The 16,783-nt window shown below is 34.9% G+C and overlaps 3 protein-coding genes across 5 annotated transcripts in view; 2 read left to right on the top strand and 1 right to left on the bottom strand.

Annotated features, from left to right (window-relative positions):
• Positions 1 to 3,297: 3,297 nt before the first annotated feature.
• Positions 3,298 to 9,412, top strand: ociad2 (OCIA domain containing 2). Of its 2 annotated transcripts, none has more exons than XM_079889211.1 (7): positions 3,298 to 3,582; positions 6,026 to 6,119; positions 6,924 to 6,977; positions 7,391 to 7,438; positions 7,561 to 7,684; positions 7,787 to 7,869; positions 8,039 to 9,412. In XM_079889211.1, exons 1-6 carry the CDS (start codon positions 3,493 to 3,495, stop codon positions 7,866 to 7,868), a joined length of 492 nt encoding a protein of 163 aa, XP_079745337.1. In that variant the 5' UTR covers positions 3,298 to 3,492; the 3' UTR covers position 7,869; positions 8,039 to 9,412. The 2 variants fall into 2 exon arrangements, with proteins under 2 accessions (XP_079745337.1, XP_079745336.1); XM_079889210.1 differs by lacking the exon at positions 3,298 to 3,582 and adding an exon at positions 5,380 to 5,535 and having other exon boundaries at positions 8,039 to 9,005.
• A 428-nt stretch (positions 9,413 to 9,840) lies between these two features.
• On the bottom strand, positions 9,841 to 15,256 carry ociad1 (OCIA domain containing 1). Its single transcript, XM_079888369.1, has 8 exons — positions 14,259 to 15,256; positions 13,995 to 14,079; positions 13,775 to 13,828; positions 12,110 to 12,157; positions 11,844 to 11,976; positions 11,126 to 11,355; positions 10,801 to 10,953; positions 9,841 to 10,226 (listed from the first exon to the last, which is right to left on the bottom strand). The coding sequence occupies exons 1-8, from the start codon at positions 14,316 to 14,318 to the stop codon at positions 10,189 to 10,191; spliced, it is 801 nt and encodes a 266-aa protein (XP_079744495.1). The 5' UTR covers positions 14,319 to 15,256; the 3' UTR covers positions 9,841 to 10,188.
• A 205-nt stretch (positions 15,257 to 15,461) lies between these two features.
• fryl (furry homolog, like) overlaps positions 15,462 to 16,783 on the top strand; it is a 102,956-nt gene continuing 101,634 nt past the window's right edge. For both annotated transcript variants that reach the window (XM_079888307.1, XM_079888306.1), the window contains exon 1: positions 15,462 to 15,733. The gene's annotated coding sequence lies outside the window, so the exon portion shown is untranslated. The remainder of the gene's footprint in view (positions 15,734 to 16,783) is intronic.

Genomic DNA, 16,783 nt, shown 5'->3' with positions numbered 1-16,783 from the left:
ATACAGCAGAGTACGAGATAATAACCTATGCTAGTCCATGATAATACAATTTATTTTTTCTCTTTGTTTCTCTTTTTTTTTTTTTATGAGGGTTTACATTTTATTTGAATAGCTCGCCTGCCTAGTTGTCATTGAGTGACAGTACTGCAGAGTGTTGACAACAATGCTTGAAATGCTTTGGCCTAATAAAATGTAGGCCTAGCCTATAAGCTAGTCTGGTGCGTTTATTCCATGTCATCCGCATATTTTTCTAAACTGGGAAAGAGCTGTGCGAAGTGCGGTTGATGTTTTATGTTTACCCGGCGTCAAATTCGTGTAAACCCCATTCCTGGCCACATGTCAGTGTCCATGGACCACTGGTTCTTTGGTGAGCTGTGAGGATGACTGTCGAGTCCACCGGTCTTTCGCAGTTTCCCCATGTTGTAGGATTTTGCCACTGAGTTCGGCTGAGGTTCCGTGTTCCGGCGGCAAAGTGATGTCTATGCATAACATTTTTTTTTTTTTTTTATTACATTTCAAGAAAAATATATGATTTGGTCTTTATTGATCCATTTAGGCTAGCTATATATTTGTCCTGTTCCACACAAGGTAAAATAGGCCTATTACATTCTGAAAATAACGTTTTTCAGAATAAGAGATGGTTATACATCTTATTTCTTGAAATTGCATTCAATGAGTCATAGAATATTTTAAAATCTTTACCAAAATACCCCAAAAGATGGCTTAATAGACAACTTCTGAGAATTATTAACTTTTAATGTGTTGTCAGTTATAGGAGAACCAGTATAACAGTCCAAGAAGAGTCTATTCCAACTAATTTGCAAAATATATATCTGCTTCCAAAAGTCTTTAGAATAGTTGTAGAATTAGTTTCAGGTTCAAGGTTGCAAAAAGAGCATAGCGTTGAGACCTTTTACAGTCTTTGAATTTATTAAGAAAAGAATTGCAAGGATAATATCTCTCTCTGCAATATTTTTTAATGAACTTCTTTTTATCTTGTTGGGCAATAAAAACATATTACTCTCTGACCATATTTTATCAAAAGAGGCAACAGACAAGAATCTTGATTGAGATGCTTTCTAGTGGGAAATTTGTTACATTTCTTATCTAAAATATTAATACCTCCAATAAAAAGTTTTGCCCAACAGTTGAGTTATAATGGATATGCGTTTTCACAAGGTGAATCAATTTAGATGAGATGCTTACACAAGCAAATGGTAATCATACAAGCCCTGAGTAGGAGGATTGTTGATATGTATGAACCTCGCCATTACTATTTAGCAAATCTGAAACACAAATAATTCACTTATCTAACCATTCTTTTTCAAATATAGTCTTGTTCTTTGATGACACGTGTTGGTTAATTGTTACTTTTTTAGTACCCGCCTCTGAAATTTGTGTTTCCAGTAGCCGGTAGCACATTCATGTTGTAGAAACAGATTAGACTCATGTTTCACCACAGAGCACATCAAAAATGTAGTGGGGAGGACTGCAATGAGGAAAATCTAATTTGTTGATGTGATGTCCAAGGACTTTCTTTTCAGTTAAACAATTATTATTATTATTATTTTTTTTTTTTTAAAAACACTGTTAATTAACATTTGTCAAGTGTGGTTACGATGGTGTGATACTTTAAACAGAAGGCATGCTTTACTGGCCAATGTGTAAATGTCTGCCAGTATTTTTATTTTTAAACAAAGATGGATTCACTATCAGGTATGTGCACCAGTGAAAATAACCACTCATCGTCCATATCAACAAGAATATTTGTTTCTATTGAAATTTACATGTTTTAATAGACACTAATATGTGTCTCATTATTTGAAGTCCTCTGAATGTCTTTTCTCTTTGCCCTGTAGATTCAAGTACAGCCAGAGGTGGACAGTAACAAAGTACATTTACTTGAGTACGGTACTTGAGAATCTGTACTTTACTTTGTATCTGTACAAAGACAAAGAAAGACAAATATCGTACTTTTTACTCTACTACATTTCTGTCAAGGTCCTTGAGTAGAAAGTTGTAACGTCAGTCAGGGGATGATGGTTGCAGACGTTGGATTTTGGTTGGAAATGAAAGTCAGGTTGACGTCAGAACCCGACAGATGTTGGTTTCTGACGTCAACCCGATTTTCATTTTCAACCACAATACAACGTCTGTCCAGCGTTGGAGATTAACGTCAATCTGACACTGAATTCTGACATCAACCTGATTTTAGTTTTCAACGTTGGGTTTAGTCTTCTAAATGCGAATTTTGTCATTGTTTTGGAGCACACTAGCTTATAGATAACAGTAAGGCTACCGTATTCATACTAAAAGCCAAAAAACTTTTAATAGGGCACTATTTGAGGGAACAGCCATTTGGGTGTACGAAACCATTGTGGACGTTATTGAGTGCACTACTGGAACTGTGTTCTAGAAATAAATTTGATATTGATATGAGGGTAGGAAGGCAGGCATAGATTCAGAGGCATATGGTACTGTAAGTATTACATACAACAATGCAACAATAATAAAATAATGCTTTGACATTTACTTTTTACTTCTGATACTTAAAAACGAGTACTTCTGTACTTTTACTTAAGTAAAAATCGGTCTTTACAACTTTTACTTGTAACAGAGTAATATTTGACCAGTAGTAGGCTATCTGTACTTTCACTCAAGTAAGGAAGTTGTGTACTTTGTCCACCTCTGAGTACAGCGTTTAGGTATAAAATAGGCATATACACAATTCCTTGCCAATGCATGAAAGCTATTAAAAATCTGAGTTGATGCACCCGTATTTCTATTATGTCTATTTATGTTGCCTCTATCTTATCTTCTTCTTCCTACTGATTTATGACCTTTTCTTTCTGCTGAAAAGTGTCTTCAAAATGTCTTTCTTGTATTGGTCAGGTCTTTGAATGCTAAAGTTTAAAAGATTATTTTTGAACAGTGCAAGTATGTATAACCCTTACTCTTCCAAGTTTATGAAAATGACAGCTACAGAGTGAATTGTAGTGGTGTGAATGTATCTGGGTGCGTCTATCTAGGGCGAAATTGTGCGATAAAGATTTATCAGAGTAGGCAGTGAATGTTGGACAGAGGTGAGGTTGCTGACACGAGTATGTGTCAAAACAGGAAATCGGCACACTTCAAAAAAACTCGAATGACGTTGAAAGGGGACGTTTGACATTGGTAAAACACCAGCACTCTTAAGGTCTTTTAAGCATGATGTAATGACTGCTACAAAAAAAAAAACGTGATTCAATTCAAATAGCACAGTGTTCATGTGCATGTAATTTGCAGGGCAACCATGACGTTGCATTTGGGTTTAAACCACAATGTTCACAGAAAGCAGCCCTCTGTACTATCACAGCACTGCCCCCAAAGGGAGGTGCATGTACAAAGTTAAGGAATGGAGAGGTGGAGCTCAATGAGCAGGTCAAAATAAAAACAGCAGAAAGATGTAGTAGAAACAGAAGAAGAACAGACAAAGAGAAAAGAGAGGAAGACATGGCTGAAAAAGACATGACCACAGAAGGACATCAGAGTACAGAAGCAGGAGGACTGGTGGACAGAAAACCCGGCCAGTCTGGGTGGAAGGTAGGAGAGTGTTGAGAGGTTTGTTTATCTTTTAAAAAGACTGCAGCTAAATATCCATGTATTGTCTTTAACATTGAATAAAAATTAAGATCTTTAATAGAACGCCGCCACATTTACGACCGATCTCGCCCGTCGCTCAAACTTCCCATTTGAATGAGAGAGAGAGACAGAGATACCTGGAGAAAATGTCAATTTTAGTCTCCGATCCTTATTTGTTACCCCCAGTTTTCTTTTGTCCCTTATTATCTGCCCCAGACTTGCCCCAATTGGCCTTCATGATATATATAAATACTTAAGTCATAAAGTTCATGGCGCGCGTTCATGAGAGTCGGGGCGATGTCATGAATGAATCTATGAATCTGCTGCTGTTTGGCATGAATGAATCTATCTAATCCGAACAGCAGCACTGGCAGACTCCAGCTGAGACACCAGCATCAGCACAGCCAGAGACATCAGCCGAAGATCATAAAAGACTGCCATATCAGTCCGTAATAACAGATGTTCATTTATAGAGAAGGTTTAATACACACAAATATCGAAATGAATGAATCTTTCGAGTCGAATCTTTTTGAATGATTCACTCACGATTCGGCTGCGATTAAAAGCTATCAAGAGGTAAAAAGCTCACCAGTGATTATAATATAACGACTTAAATTGCAGTTTGTTCGTTACATAAAGCTATCATATGAATAAATAACGATAGTAATATAATGGACGAGTCGTATCAGATCACTTTTATGATACTTTTGTGATTTTTTTTTTTTGTCTTTTATTATTTTTTTTATTTTTTTTGCGTGACAGCCCCCAGTAGGCTAAAGTTACTCATTCACTTTCATTACATCGACAAGAAGAGTCTCCATATTCAAAAATGTCCCTTTGTCTTCCACGGAAAGTAACCGTAAGGATTTGCAGAATTATCATTTTTGGAAGAACTAGGCTAGTCCTTTAATATGCATTTCAAGGCTGAGATTATGCATCGTCTGTCTGACTCTGCAGAGCTTACACAAAATAACATCTAAAGCGCATGTGACGAAGACAATATCTTTATGAACTTCAGAAAACTATTTATTAGATTTAGGTAGGTATTTAACTAACAGACAGACATACAGTTATATTCAAAACAACCCCAAATCTTACCAACTTACCATGATAAAGTGCAACAAATAAAATGAAGAAAAAACATTCTGTCGATATCTGTCTGTATAATGTTGGGCATTGAGAGTATAATGGAAATATAATTAACCACAAACCAACATGAGACGCAGGTCTTTTAAATAAATGATTCTCTCTTCTATCCTTTTCTTTTGGTATAGAATAAAATACCAGTTCGGGGTTCCTCTTTCGGCTGTTGTGCAGCCAACTGCACAACATATTGCAGGCATTACTGAAAATTTATGTTATCGATTTGTTTCTATTATTAGGAAAATTTCATATTCATCAAACTAAATGGAGTAACTCAAAACCCAACTTTGCTCATTTTAAAGCAGCCTTTAAAATGTATTTGAGTCTGTAAAGTTTTTAAAAAATCGAAAAGCCAAAATATCTGTAGGCTATCTCTGCTAAATTAATTTAATATATATTTGTGATGCCCTTTATTTTATTTTTATTTCCAAATTATTGTTGTTTCAAGTTATACTTACCAAATGTTAAAATGTGTAAAAGAAATGTGTCAAGAACTTAATATCAAATTCTGTAATTTTGAAAATTCAATCAATTAAAAAAAAAAAGATGTAAAGACGTAAAGATGGCGGCGCAAAGCTACAGTGACGTCATGTGACCCGAAAGAATAGCTTGTTAAATGCATGTACAGCATCTGAATGTTAGTTCAGATCAATGTTCAAGTGGTTGATAGCATGTAGACTGGTAGAAACCAGGTGTTCACTGCACTTTGTGATACCAGGCCTGCATCTTCTGTATGGTGGTCACCATGTTTACACAGAAAGACAGAAAGATGTAAATTGGGTTTTGTAGATTTTAGATGCATTTAAAAATGTGCTCAAATGTAGCCTACATAATATCCTGTGAAAGCAGCCACCTGGCTTGAAAGAACCACATGATTATTGTTTAACATAGGAATAGCTTGTTAAATGTTTGTAACTTCCTGAGGAAAAAAAAAATGACCCAATAAATTTAAAATTTGAGTTGTACTTAGGGGGCTGATATGGAGTGAGTTTATTTGATTCAGTGAGTGAGTAACAATTTGACTAAAGCTTCTTGTTTGTTTATTCTATACATTACATATAATAATTAATAAAACTGCATTAAAGTTGAAAGTTTAGGTATGTACAATAAGAATGAAACAAGTTCTTCAAACAACTTTATACATTTGAGTTCCCGTGTCATCTAACTAGCAGTAATGCATGTTAGTATACTGTATGCTAAAGTTCATTGAAAGGAGAGGAATATTCAGGACCACTTTTTTCGGACCTTTTTGCTGTTACAGCAATTCCAATGCCCCATAACAGATCGACGCTTTCCCAGGGAAGATATGAAGCAGATATGGAAGGAATGTCAGTACGAGAGCTTCTGGTATCGAGGTAAAGAAATATGTATACTATACCTTAAAGTGATAGTTCACCCACAATGAAAATGCCATCATCATTAACATCCATGTTGCTTCAAACTTGTATTTTTTTTGTACAAAACAGAAACAAAAACAGACATTTTTCTAAATCTTTGTGTTGCACAGAGCAAAGAAAGGGTGAGAGTGAGTAAATAAGCTGTGAACTTAAGTTGGGTGAACATATCAGGAAATAGACCTGATATGACCTGTTATGATGTTTTTGTTCAGTTCAGTTACACAATTTGTATAAGGTCTTAGGTGATGGGTGGTAGCATACTTTAAAAATAAGTCAAAACATATAGGAGAGGTTCAACTCTGAATGATCTTCACAGGTTGTTTGCTTTGGTAAAAAGGGATTTGGCAGGTGTGTACATGTATTTTCAAGAATGTTAGCCAATGGAATAAAACAGTGGTGCATTTATTATCCAGTGCTTATGTTTTGAATTTGGTTTAACCCTAGCACTGTTTGTGTTGGGGGAAACATAATCCTCAAGTTTAGTCTGCCTGGTGTTTGCCGCTGACAGTGATCTGTGACCCAGTTCTCCACTGTAACCAAATATTTATTAGAAGGTAAAAAATGTATACATGAGATATTGATCGGTATACTGTATTTTCCATCGTCAGTGCACTTCTATAAGCACCCTTTTATCCAACCATCCCCTTTGGAGAGCGGGAATCATTTCCAAAAATGGGTGTTGGAACCATTTGGTATTTAGATGTTGAATTTGGAATCATAATGTGTAGCTTTTTAACCTCTGACCTGTTAATGTCTCCACAGCTCTTCCGCTCTCTACCGGGAGCGTGGCTGTGACTGGTGGCCTTATATACAGTGGTAAGATTCAGTCTACATAATGCGGAAAAGCATTCATTACACAAAGCTGTTGGGTTTTAGACATCGAGTTAACGGGCAACGGTACTAAAAAAACTCTGGTTACAATAGTCTGTCAGTCATGCATTTATGAATGAAACACTTATTCTTTAAATAGCCTATAGAGTTCACACAGAACACATTTTTGTGTTTAAAACGACGTTGTGTTTATGGAACAACTTTTAACTTGGGTGCAGAGATTACCGCAATATTTCCATCTAGCTCATGTTTACACAGAACAAGAATGGAAAAGCAACGCAGTGGAATTGAAAAATGCATTCTGAATGAACAGCCCCTATAAAGTCTTTAAATCCCTGATTTTTTTCATTTTAATTTTGAAAACAGATAATCCAGTTTGTAATTTACTGCTTTTATAGGTGTCTGGAAACAATCCAAGCGATTTGGGTATTTCCCTAAACTGCTTTGTAAGTCCCTTTTGAATAATAATGTAATTTCCCACTTCATATTATTATGCATGCTTTGTATCATCAATACAGTGGCAATATACAGCTGGAATACAAACTCCTCAATCTACTTTCCTCTGCAGTGGCGGGTATTGTGGGTTTTGCAGTAGGCAAAGCGTCCTATGTTGGGGCCTGCAAAGAGAAGTTCAATAATAAACTGGGACCAGAGTTCACAAAAGGCTTTGGTCCTCCTGGATTTAGACATAAGTAAGTATCAAAATGTGTGTATTATACATGTCATTAACGTGTTGCATGATGGGAACTGAAATCAATTTTTAGTAATGTCTGTTCATGGTTTCCTTTATACAGTCACTGCATCCATGTGTGTGAAAAGTGCAAGCAACAAGAAGCACAATCTTCAACAGCGCCTACTGCACCCACTCAGATTTGAGGTAATACACACACACACATGTCCAAACACACCCCTATATCTAAACACATAAAATCCACCTAAGTCAACACCTGCACGCTAAACCACACCTAGCAGTCTGGCGTTGTTCATGAGGATAACAATATGTGTAATCAAGGCTAAAGGTAAATATATTCGTTTTTCTGTTGCAGGATCAACAGGACACTGCTCATCACTCTATGTATTTTTTTTTCTAATAAAAAAATAAAATGTTTTCTTCTTTGAAAATGAGAAAGCAGCTGAAATCATCTTGAATGGACCTTAAAACCAACTAAACAGCAGGGGGCGCCAAGACACTGCAGCTATACACTGCTGTTGGCAAATTTGACAACCTTTGCAACATAGTTTATTTATTGAAATGAGCCATAGTGTGTCAAATGGCAGCGATGTTTTAGCACTAATAGTTGTGGTGTTTGTGCATGAGGTGGATTTGAGGGAACAATGTAACAATAAGGACTGTTAAATCCTGACACTTCTCAAACAGTGTTAAATCTGGTACTAATGAATCCACCTCATAAGAATAAACATAATGTTCTTTGTTGGCGATTTCCCGGACAGGGTTTAAATTAAGACAGGACTAAGTAGGCTTTAATCTAGAATTGTTAATTGTGTCTTAAAAATGGCTTTCTGAAATACAGATTAAGTACAAATTAACTAACACCTAAACTATGGAGTCCTGAATTAAAATAAACAAGATTAGTTTAAAACCAACTGTGCTAATCTGAATTAGCATGACAGAGGATGCCAATAAAACAGGAAATTACCTTGAAAATCTTAATTGCATGGAACTGAGAAGCAAATCCAAGGAGAATGATGGCAGCAGAAAAGGACTGCAATAAATCTGTATTGTTTATCCTTTTGATCTATGGGCTGATCTGGGTTGATCTTTAATTTGTGTGTGGGGGGTGGGGAGGCACAATAATTGGTAGGCTACCCCTAATTATTATGAGTAAAATATCTGAAGTATATTCCCATTCATAGTTACAATTGTTAGCACACCAGGGTACAATTGTCCAGCCATGGCTTCCTGTTTTACAGGATTATTAAATATGAGGGAACAATATAAGGTCAAATTCCCTAAATCATCCACCACAATGAGTAAAACCAAATATAGTTTTGATGTGCAGCAAAAGATTGTTGAGCTTCACAAATTTTCAGTTGTTTTACTACTTCAATGAAAGGTTAGGTTTTTGTGAATTTTTTGTTCATATTTGCCAAGGGTGCCAGTAATTCTGACCATGACTTTATGTATCCAAGTAAAACATGTCTTCTTTGAGAAACAACGTTAATCATAAGTTAAACCTGCCTCATGGCAGGTTTGATTTAAGCCTTGATTTAGTCCAGTAGCTCAAGTCTTCCTCCAGGAAAGAGACTAACCTCATATTGTTATAAACCAATATTTGCTCAACTTTTCTGATTCTTTGTTTACTAAGTAGAGAGGGAGTGGAGGTTTCAGTTCAATTTTATGACAGTAAAGAGATGCCTTTTGAGTTGGATCATAATATTGTACTACAGAAAGAAGTCATCCAGATCTGACTCCTTTAAAAAAAAAAAAAAAAAAAAAAAAATATATATATATATATTCACAAACAAGAATTCAAAGTACAGTGAATGAATTACAGATGTCAAAGGCTTTAATTGAATTTAACATTTAATTGTGAATCTTAATCAAAAGAATAACCATAAAAAAAGACTTTAAACCTCAGAACACGCATATCTTTATCTCTTATCTCCAGCACAGAGGACATGACTGTAATAACTGCAACATCAGTGAATGATGTCATTATCATGGGTCCAAGTCTAAACACCTCTACTGTCATAACCTACAACACTGTCATAATCGTCACTTGTGCACAGCTTTAATGTTGGCTGGACTATAATTTCAGTGGAGAAATCAACTTCCATCCCCATTTTCCTGGGTTCATATTGAAGAAAATTGTATCTAAAGTACTTGTATTTATTTATTTATTAATTAACAAATCTCAAGCATATTTGGACAATGTCCTAATCAATAAAACACTGATACTTTGTTAAAATGATTTAGCTTAAATCCACTTAAAGCTAGAAGCCAAGAAGATAAACATTTGTTTTCAAAGCACATATGCCATCAAAAGCATTTTTATTCTAACAAGTTTGCATTCATTTCCCAAACTAAGTTTTGCTCCTTAAAATACAATCATCTTCAAATCATCGTTTGATTGCAGCTTTTGGTCTGATCTGGCAGAACGAGGCGTGCCAACTTCACAAAAGTCACTGCGTTTGGATCTTGAGCTCTTCAGACAGTTGATTCTCCAGGTCACTCTTACTCTTCCCAAGCATCTCCATACTGGTTCTTTTTAACTGGAGAGGTAAGAAAGAAACCGGTTTATGGATTAAAAGATACAAGGACATTGAGATTATTAAATAATTGCTAACATTTTACATAAAAGTAACAGTTAACAGTGGTTGATGCATTAACTAATAATGAGTAATACATCTGTTACAGTATTTATTAATATACATTAAATTTAGTTGATAAAAATAAAACATAATTGTTATTTCATGTTAAGTCAATGGAAGTCAATGGCTACCATCAACTGTTTTGATTACTGACATTCTTCAAAATATCTTCTTTTGTGCTTCTTTCTCAGAAATTCATACAGGTTTGGAACTACATATGTATGAGTAAATGATGACAGTATTTTTATTTTTGGGTGAACTATTCCTTTAACTAGTGTATTCACCATCAATTAGCAATCCAACACAAAACTGTTTCTGAATTATTTCATGGATGCTTTGACATTTATATGTTAAATATTCAACAGGATAAGGCCAACTCATAACTTTACTGGCTTTTAGAATCCTTATAGGTCTCACAAATCATTGTTGCTATAGACTTATTAAAATTTTAGGGAAATCAGTTACTGAAGCTCACCTTCCTTAGGTGCCGCCATCTCTCTTTGTGGTTTCAGCAGTGTTTCAGCTTTTTGTGTGAGAGTGACCTCATAGTTCTCTCTGTTCTTGCTACGCAGTTCCTCATACAACACTGGCTTCTTCTTAGGCACGTCCTCATCTGGATAGAACGGCGCTTTGGGATAAATGCAAACTACTTGTTAAACATCTACCAATCAGATGACAAATTCTTATTCAATGACGAATGTCCTTCCTCTTTGCAAATTGTACACATATTTATATTTGTTTATAGAAGTTTGTATGATTATACATGTTGTTCTGGTCGTCATGTGCAAGGGTGGCAGTACCTTGAGAAGAATTATCATCCCTGATGTTAACAGGACCAGAATCACTGAATCCAGAACTAAAAGGAGTGGGGTCGTATGATTGGGAGGGGCTGCTGTAGGTATAGTCACTTGTGTAACTGCTGTAGCTCTCAGGCATAGGACTGACTTCTGTAGCAGGTTGAGAAACAGACTCAGAACCAGACTGTTGAGATTCTGATGTGTTTAGATCTGAAAATTCTGACTGGTTTGTCCTTAAAAAAAAAAAAGATTATTTATTTTATTATTATTGTGTGTAAAAATTACTTGTCTTAAAGTGAATTACTTAAATAATAATGTATATTTGTTTGAAAGGATATGTTATGATTATTAAATGTTATTATGATAAAATAACTATTTTCAGAAACAACTAAAAATAAATAAATAAATAAATATACACACATACATATATATACATATATATACATATATATACACACACACACACACACATACACACATATATATATATATATATACACACACATACATATACACACACACACATATATACATATATATATATATATATTATATATATATATATATATATATATATATATATATATATATATATATATATATATAGTTGTTTCTGAAAATAGATATTTATATATAGATTTAGCATATATATATATATATATATATATATATATGTGTGTAAGAAAAAGTGTGCAATGCTGTACATGTAACATGTTCTTACGCAGAAGGCATGTTATGCAGACGTCCCTGTCGTAGTGCCTCTCCCAGTGGGGAGTTCTCCAGTTTCCTAAACTTTTCTTGACAGACCCTCATGTAAGACATTTTCCCAGCAATGTATCCAAATATGCCAGCAACTGCATAAAAATCACATACATTCAGTGGAACTTGAGAAAAATGTTGCCTTTTAATAGTCCTCCATCTTCATATAACCTTGGTTTTAAGTGTCTTTCTATAAAATGTGTACCGGCTGTTGTTCTTGATACTCACTGGCAACTTTTGGAAGAGAGCCAAACCGGGGTGATGGAGCAAGTATTCCTGGAGATAAACAATAACAATACACGATTTTTATAAACCTTTTTACAGATTAAAGAAAAATTTAATTTCTGTCACTTTATTCTTTATCTCATGTCATTTCTAACCCTTAAAATGTTTGCTTCCATTTACCATTTTTGATGTGCTCTATGTATGTACAGTACAGGCCAAAAGTTTGGAAACATTACTATTTTTAATGTTTTTGAAAGAAGTTTCTTCTGCTCATCAAGCCTGCATTTATTTGATCAAAAATACAGAAAAAATGTAATATTGTGATATATTATTACAATTTAAAATAATTGGTTTTCAATTTATTATACTTTAAATTATAATTTATTTCTGTGATGCAAAGCTGAATTTTCAGGATCATTACTCCAGTCTTCAGTGTCACATGTGACATCCAGTCTATCACATGATCCTTTAGAAATCATTCTAATATTCTGATTTATTATGAGTGTTGGAAACCGTTCTGCTGCCTAATATATTTGATGAATAAAAGGTTAAAAAGAACTGCATTTATTCAAAATAAAAAAATATTTTCTAATAATATAAATCTTCTTTACTGTCACTTTTTATCCTTGCTGAATAAAAGCATTGATTTATTTCAAAAAAAGAAAGAAAAAAAATTACTGACCAGTAGTGTATATTGTTGTTACAAAAGATTTCTATTTTTACTATTTCTATTTTTTTTTTTTTACTTTTTATTCATCAAAGTATCCTAAAAAGTATCACAGGTTATGAAAAAATATTAAGCAGCAGACCTGTTTCCAACTTTGATAATGAATCATCATATTAGAATGATTTCTAAAGGATCATGTGATAGACTGGAGTAATGATCCTGAAAATTCAGCTTTGCATCACCGAAATAAATGATAAATTTAAAGTATAATAAATTGAAAACCAATTATTTTAAATTGTAATAATATATCACAATATTAAATTTTTTTCTGTATTTTTGATCAAATAAATGCAGGCTTGATGAGCAGAAGAAACTTCTTTCAAAAACATTAAAAATAGTAATGTTTCCAAACTTTTGGCCTGTACTGTATGTTGAGCAATGTTCATATGTGAATAAAAACCTTAATTAAATCTGTTCATCATATAAAGCGATCATGTGTCTTTAGAAGACTTGGATTAAACCACTCGATTCATTTGCAATTTTCTTTATTTATATGGATATCTTTATGAACATTTTGAAGCCTCAAAGTTTGGATGGAGGACTTTCAATGTAGGGACAGAAGTCCATCAGGTTTCATTAAAAATATCTTAATTTGTGTTTCAAAGATGCATGAAAGTCTTATGGGTTTGGAACAACAAAAAAAGAGAATGAGAATTTCCATTTTTGGTTGAAATATCCTTAAAATTTCCATGACTTTGTAATAACTTATTTGTAATAACTAAAATCATTATAATTGAGATTGAACACACTTTCAAGAGCAATTTCTAGCTATAACATATCTAGAAAATAAATTATATTCCCTATAGAACTTCCCATTACTTTTTAAGATTTCATTAATTCCATGACTTTTCCAGTTCCTACAATTCCCAGATAATTCTAGGTTTTCCATGACAATGGGACCCATGAGTAAAAAGAAACTGAAATATTGGACTTGAACTTACCTCTTGATACCATTACCTGAGTGACTCCAATTGCAATGGCGGAAAATGGCAAGGCTGCAAATAATAAGAGAGCAGACATGTTCACAAGTCTTTTTCTTAAGTATTTTCTCATCAGAGGCAAAGACAAAGCCTCTTGAGACAATACATTGACAAGTAAACAAGGAACGCTACTTTTTTTTTTTTTTGCTGAATAACAGTCTAGGTCCAGTACACTACTCACATCTGTACCGGAAGCTTTCTGAATTGCACTCTTTGAAGACACGCCTCTCTTCATCATTGGGAATGTAAGCAGCCCCAAAAGGACCCTAAGAAAACAAAACTATGCGTGAGGAAACTCTATGAAAGTTCCCTACCAACGATCTAATTGATCCTGTAAACAGAAAACCGAGCACACACTTTGCTTTTGAAGTACTTCTGCATGAGATACAGCAGTAGAGAGAGAATATTTGGTTTATAAACACTGTCAGGTGAATTTACTGCCTACCTTACTGGACGCATGTGGGACTTGAGCAGCCGGAGTAAATCCAGACGATGCTTGCGACATGACTGATTCAATAGACACAGTGCGATTACTAAAACAATATTGTTTTTGCAGTATCCATAGGATTACGCGGATAACTAGTCAACAAGACCAACGACACACTTTATTACATGACCTCCAGTCGACTCTTATCAGCAACAACACTAACCCGGAAGTGCAGGAGTTAAGCCGCCGGAAGCACCAAACAAAAATCTCACACCAGCTCAAAATATTTGGAAGGATATTATTTATAACGGTTGTTTATTTTATTCTTTGTTTTGTGTATAAATGTTCATTTGATGAAGAATACGTTATTGTAAATTCTACGTCGACAAATGCAAATACCAATTGTAATTCACGAATATGAAAGAAACAAAACATTATATAACTATCATAATCTAAATATTTGTTTCTGTTTCTTCACCTGTGCGAGTGAATTTGACTGTATATGTGAACTGTTCTCATGAGATTTAACGAAGATTTTGTCGACGTTTAATTTGTAATGCATGTACATGTGATATGAACGTCAGTTTATATGTTTATTATTCTTATGAATAAAAGATACAGAAAAAGAAAGCCTCAGATATAAAGCGTTCAGACAAACATGTATGTACATGTAAACATATGTAAAAGTATTGATTATTCCATAAACTCGAGCACTTACTAATATGTCTTATCTTATACCCTGAATAAATACTGATACTGTAATATGAAAATAGAAAAGAAACGAGATTAGATTAATTGAACAGATACAGATGTTTGCGAAATGATTTAGACACCTTCAGAGAAATAACTTACTGTCAATAAGAGTATTAATAGCTTTTAGGGTTATGTCAATGGCAATTTAATTGCATTATCTATCGACTGACCTCACAACGAAAAAGTAAACCTCATAAACAACGAACAGCAGAGGGGTCTGATCTAAAAGTATTGATTTTTTACTAGTCTATGTACTTATACGCAGTGTACGAACGTGTATTTTGACAAACCGAGGGAATTATCACAGAATCATGTGCTACAGCCAATCCAGTAGCAGTACGAGTTGATTGATGGCTGAATCAGCAAATAGAATGGTCCGTTTGTTAAGCGTGTGAATACAGTGCATTCATAGCTTCGAGCACGGGGCGGGGCTTAGCTCCGCAATCTTGACACCGCAGCTCCCCTATCAGAAGAGCGGATTGTCAAAGCCGTTAGCCAGCGCTGCTCCAATCTGTTAGACAGGGAGGTGGGCACGTTGTCATTCGTCGAGTTTTTAGGTGTTTTGCTAAAAAAAGACCGAGAAGATTAGCTATAGGATTGAACGTTAGAGTTCAACGGATGTAAAATGTTGTTATTGTAAAGCTCGAGTTGGTCTCGTCATCTTTTGGAAAGATTCATCGGGTTTCAGAGCTAGCGCGAGCAGGCTAACTGACGAGGAAAAGCGCAGCTGCTCTAAAAAGGTAAGAAGGGCCGAAATCTTTTTGACTAACCTCAAATAACCGACGTCTAATTTAAGACCGAGAGGGCCAGCTCTCACTTTTAACGCTTATCGGTTGTCTTATCAGATGCACTTTCCCTGGTGGGATATTATCAGTTGCAGTTGATAGTCAAGTTATGTTATGTTGACCTGCATTTGAAGCGAAGAGATGAGTGGAGTCAGTGGTTGTGTCACAAAACCCAGTGAGCTGTCTAACTAGACAACGTTTTTGGTCATCATTGGTGACGTACATGCGTTAATCAGACCATATGAAGCATAAGTCTTAATGCACAGTCCACTGTGACTTTTTATAGAGTTTTGTGAGACAACACTACGTTTAACCAATCAGAAAAACGTGAGAAATGTGTATTTTGGGAAACATGTATGAAAGGTTGACTGAAGGGAGACGGTTACAAAGCTGTAGTTTGGTGGAAACATCAGGCATCATATAAAGATCTGCGGTATTAGTTACAGGATGTTACTAAGCTATGTTTTAAAACCCACCAAGTTCATTGACAACTCTCAACTGGTTTGAAACCACAGATTGACATTGAACGGTCTTTTAATTTGCTTTCTCTTTCATTTCCTTTCATTTGAAAAAAGTACGAAATTGTAATAAAACCCCCAAAGCTGTTAGTGATGGAGTTATTAATCTGTTCAATACAGACTACCTCTTTTCCCTTTATCTTGTCCATCTAATAAAATCTGTCACTTGAAAGGCTCAGTGATGTTTATTGCATGCCTTATGTAAACATGTGCATGAGTCATAAATGATGTTAACAACTCTAGTGTCCCAGCCAGCCTCTCAGCATTTGGTGTGAGAGCAGCATGTTCAGCAGTGAGCAGAGAAGAGTTCACACTCCTGAACACAGCTTTGAGAGAAGTGTGAACTCTTCCTGCTTACTGCTGAACATGACATGCTCTAAGTGTCATGATGGTAGTGTGTCTCTTGTAAACAGTAGTGGGGATTTTGCATTGGTGTTAAAGGTATAGTGGAGGATCTTTCCGAATTTTAGATAAGACCCACCCTCTC

Source organism: Squalius cephalus (genome assembly GCF_949319135.1).
Source record: "Squalius cephalus genome assembly, chromosome: 12".
In the NCBI taxonomy this organism is placed as follows: domain Eukaryota; kingdom Metazoa; phylum Chordata; class Actinopteri; order Cypriniformes; family Leuciscidae; genus Squalius; species Squalius cephalus.
The sequence above is the reverse complement of the archived record's forward strand: the minus strand, read 5'-3'. Positions and strand labels throughout refer to the sequence as shown.

Coding starts and splice junctions, on each gene's coding strand:
- ociad2 (XM_079889210.1), top strand. CDS start 5,416: ATGTTCAAGTGGTTGATAGCATGTAGACTGGTAGAAACCAGGTGTTCA. Junction 6,120..6,923: donor CGAGAGCTTCTGGTATCGAG/GTAAAGAAATAT, acceptor ATGTCTCCACAG/CTCTTCCGCTCTCTACCGGG. Junction 7,439..7,560: donor GTATTTCCCTAAACTGCTTT/GTAAGTCCCTTT, acceptor TTTCCTCTGCAG/TGGCGGGTATTGTGGGTTTT.
- ociad1 (XM_079888369.1), bottom strand. CDS start 14,318: ATGTCGCAAGCATCGTCTGGATTTACTCCGGCTGCTCAAGTCCCACAT. Junction 13,829..13,994: donor AGAAAGCTTCCGGTACAGAT/GTGAGTAGTGTA, acceptor TATTATTTGCAG/CCTTGCCATTTTCCGCCATT. Junction 11,356..11,843: donor CTGCATAACATGCCTTCTGC/GTAAGAACATGT, acceptor TTTTTTTTTAAG/GACAAACCAGTCAGAATTTT.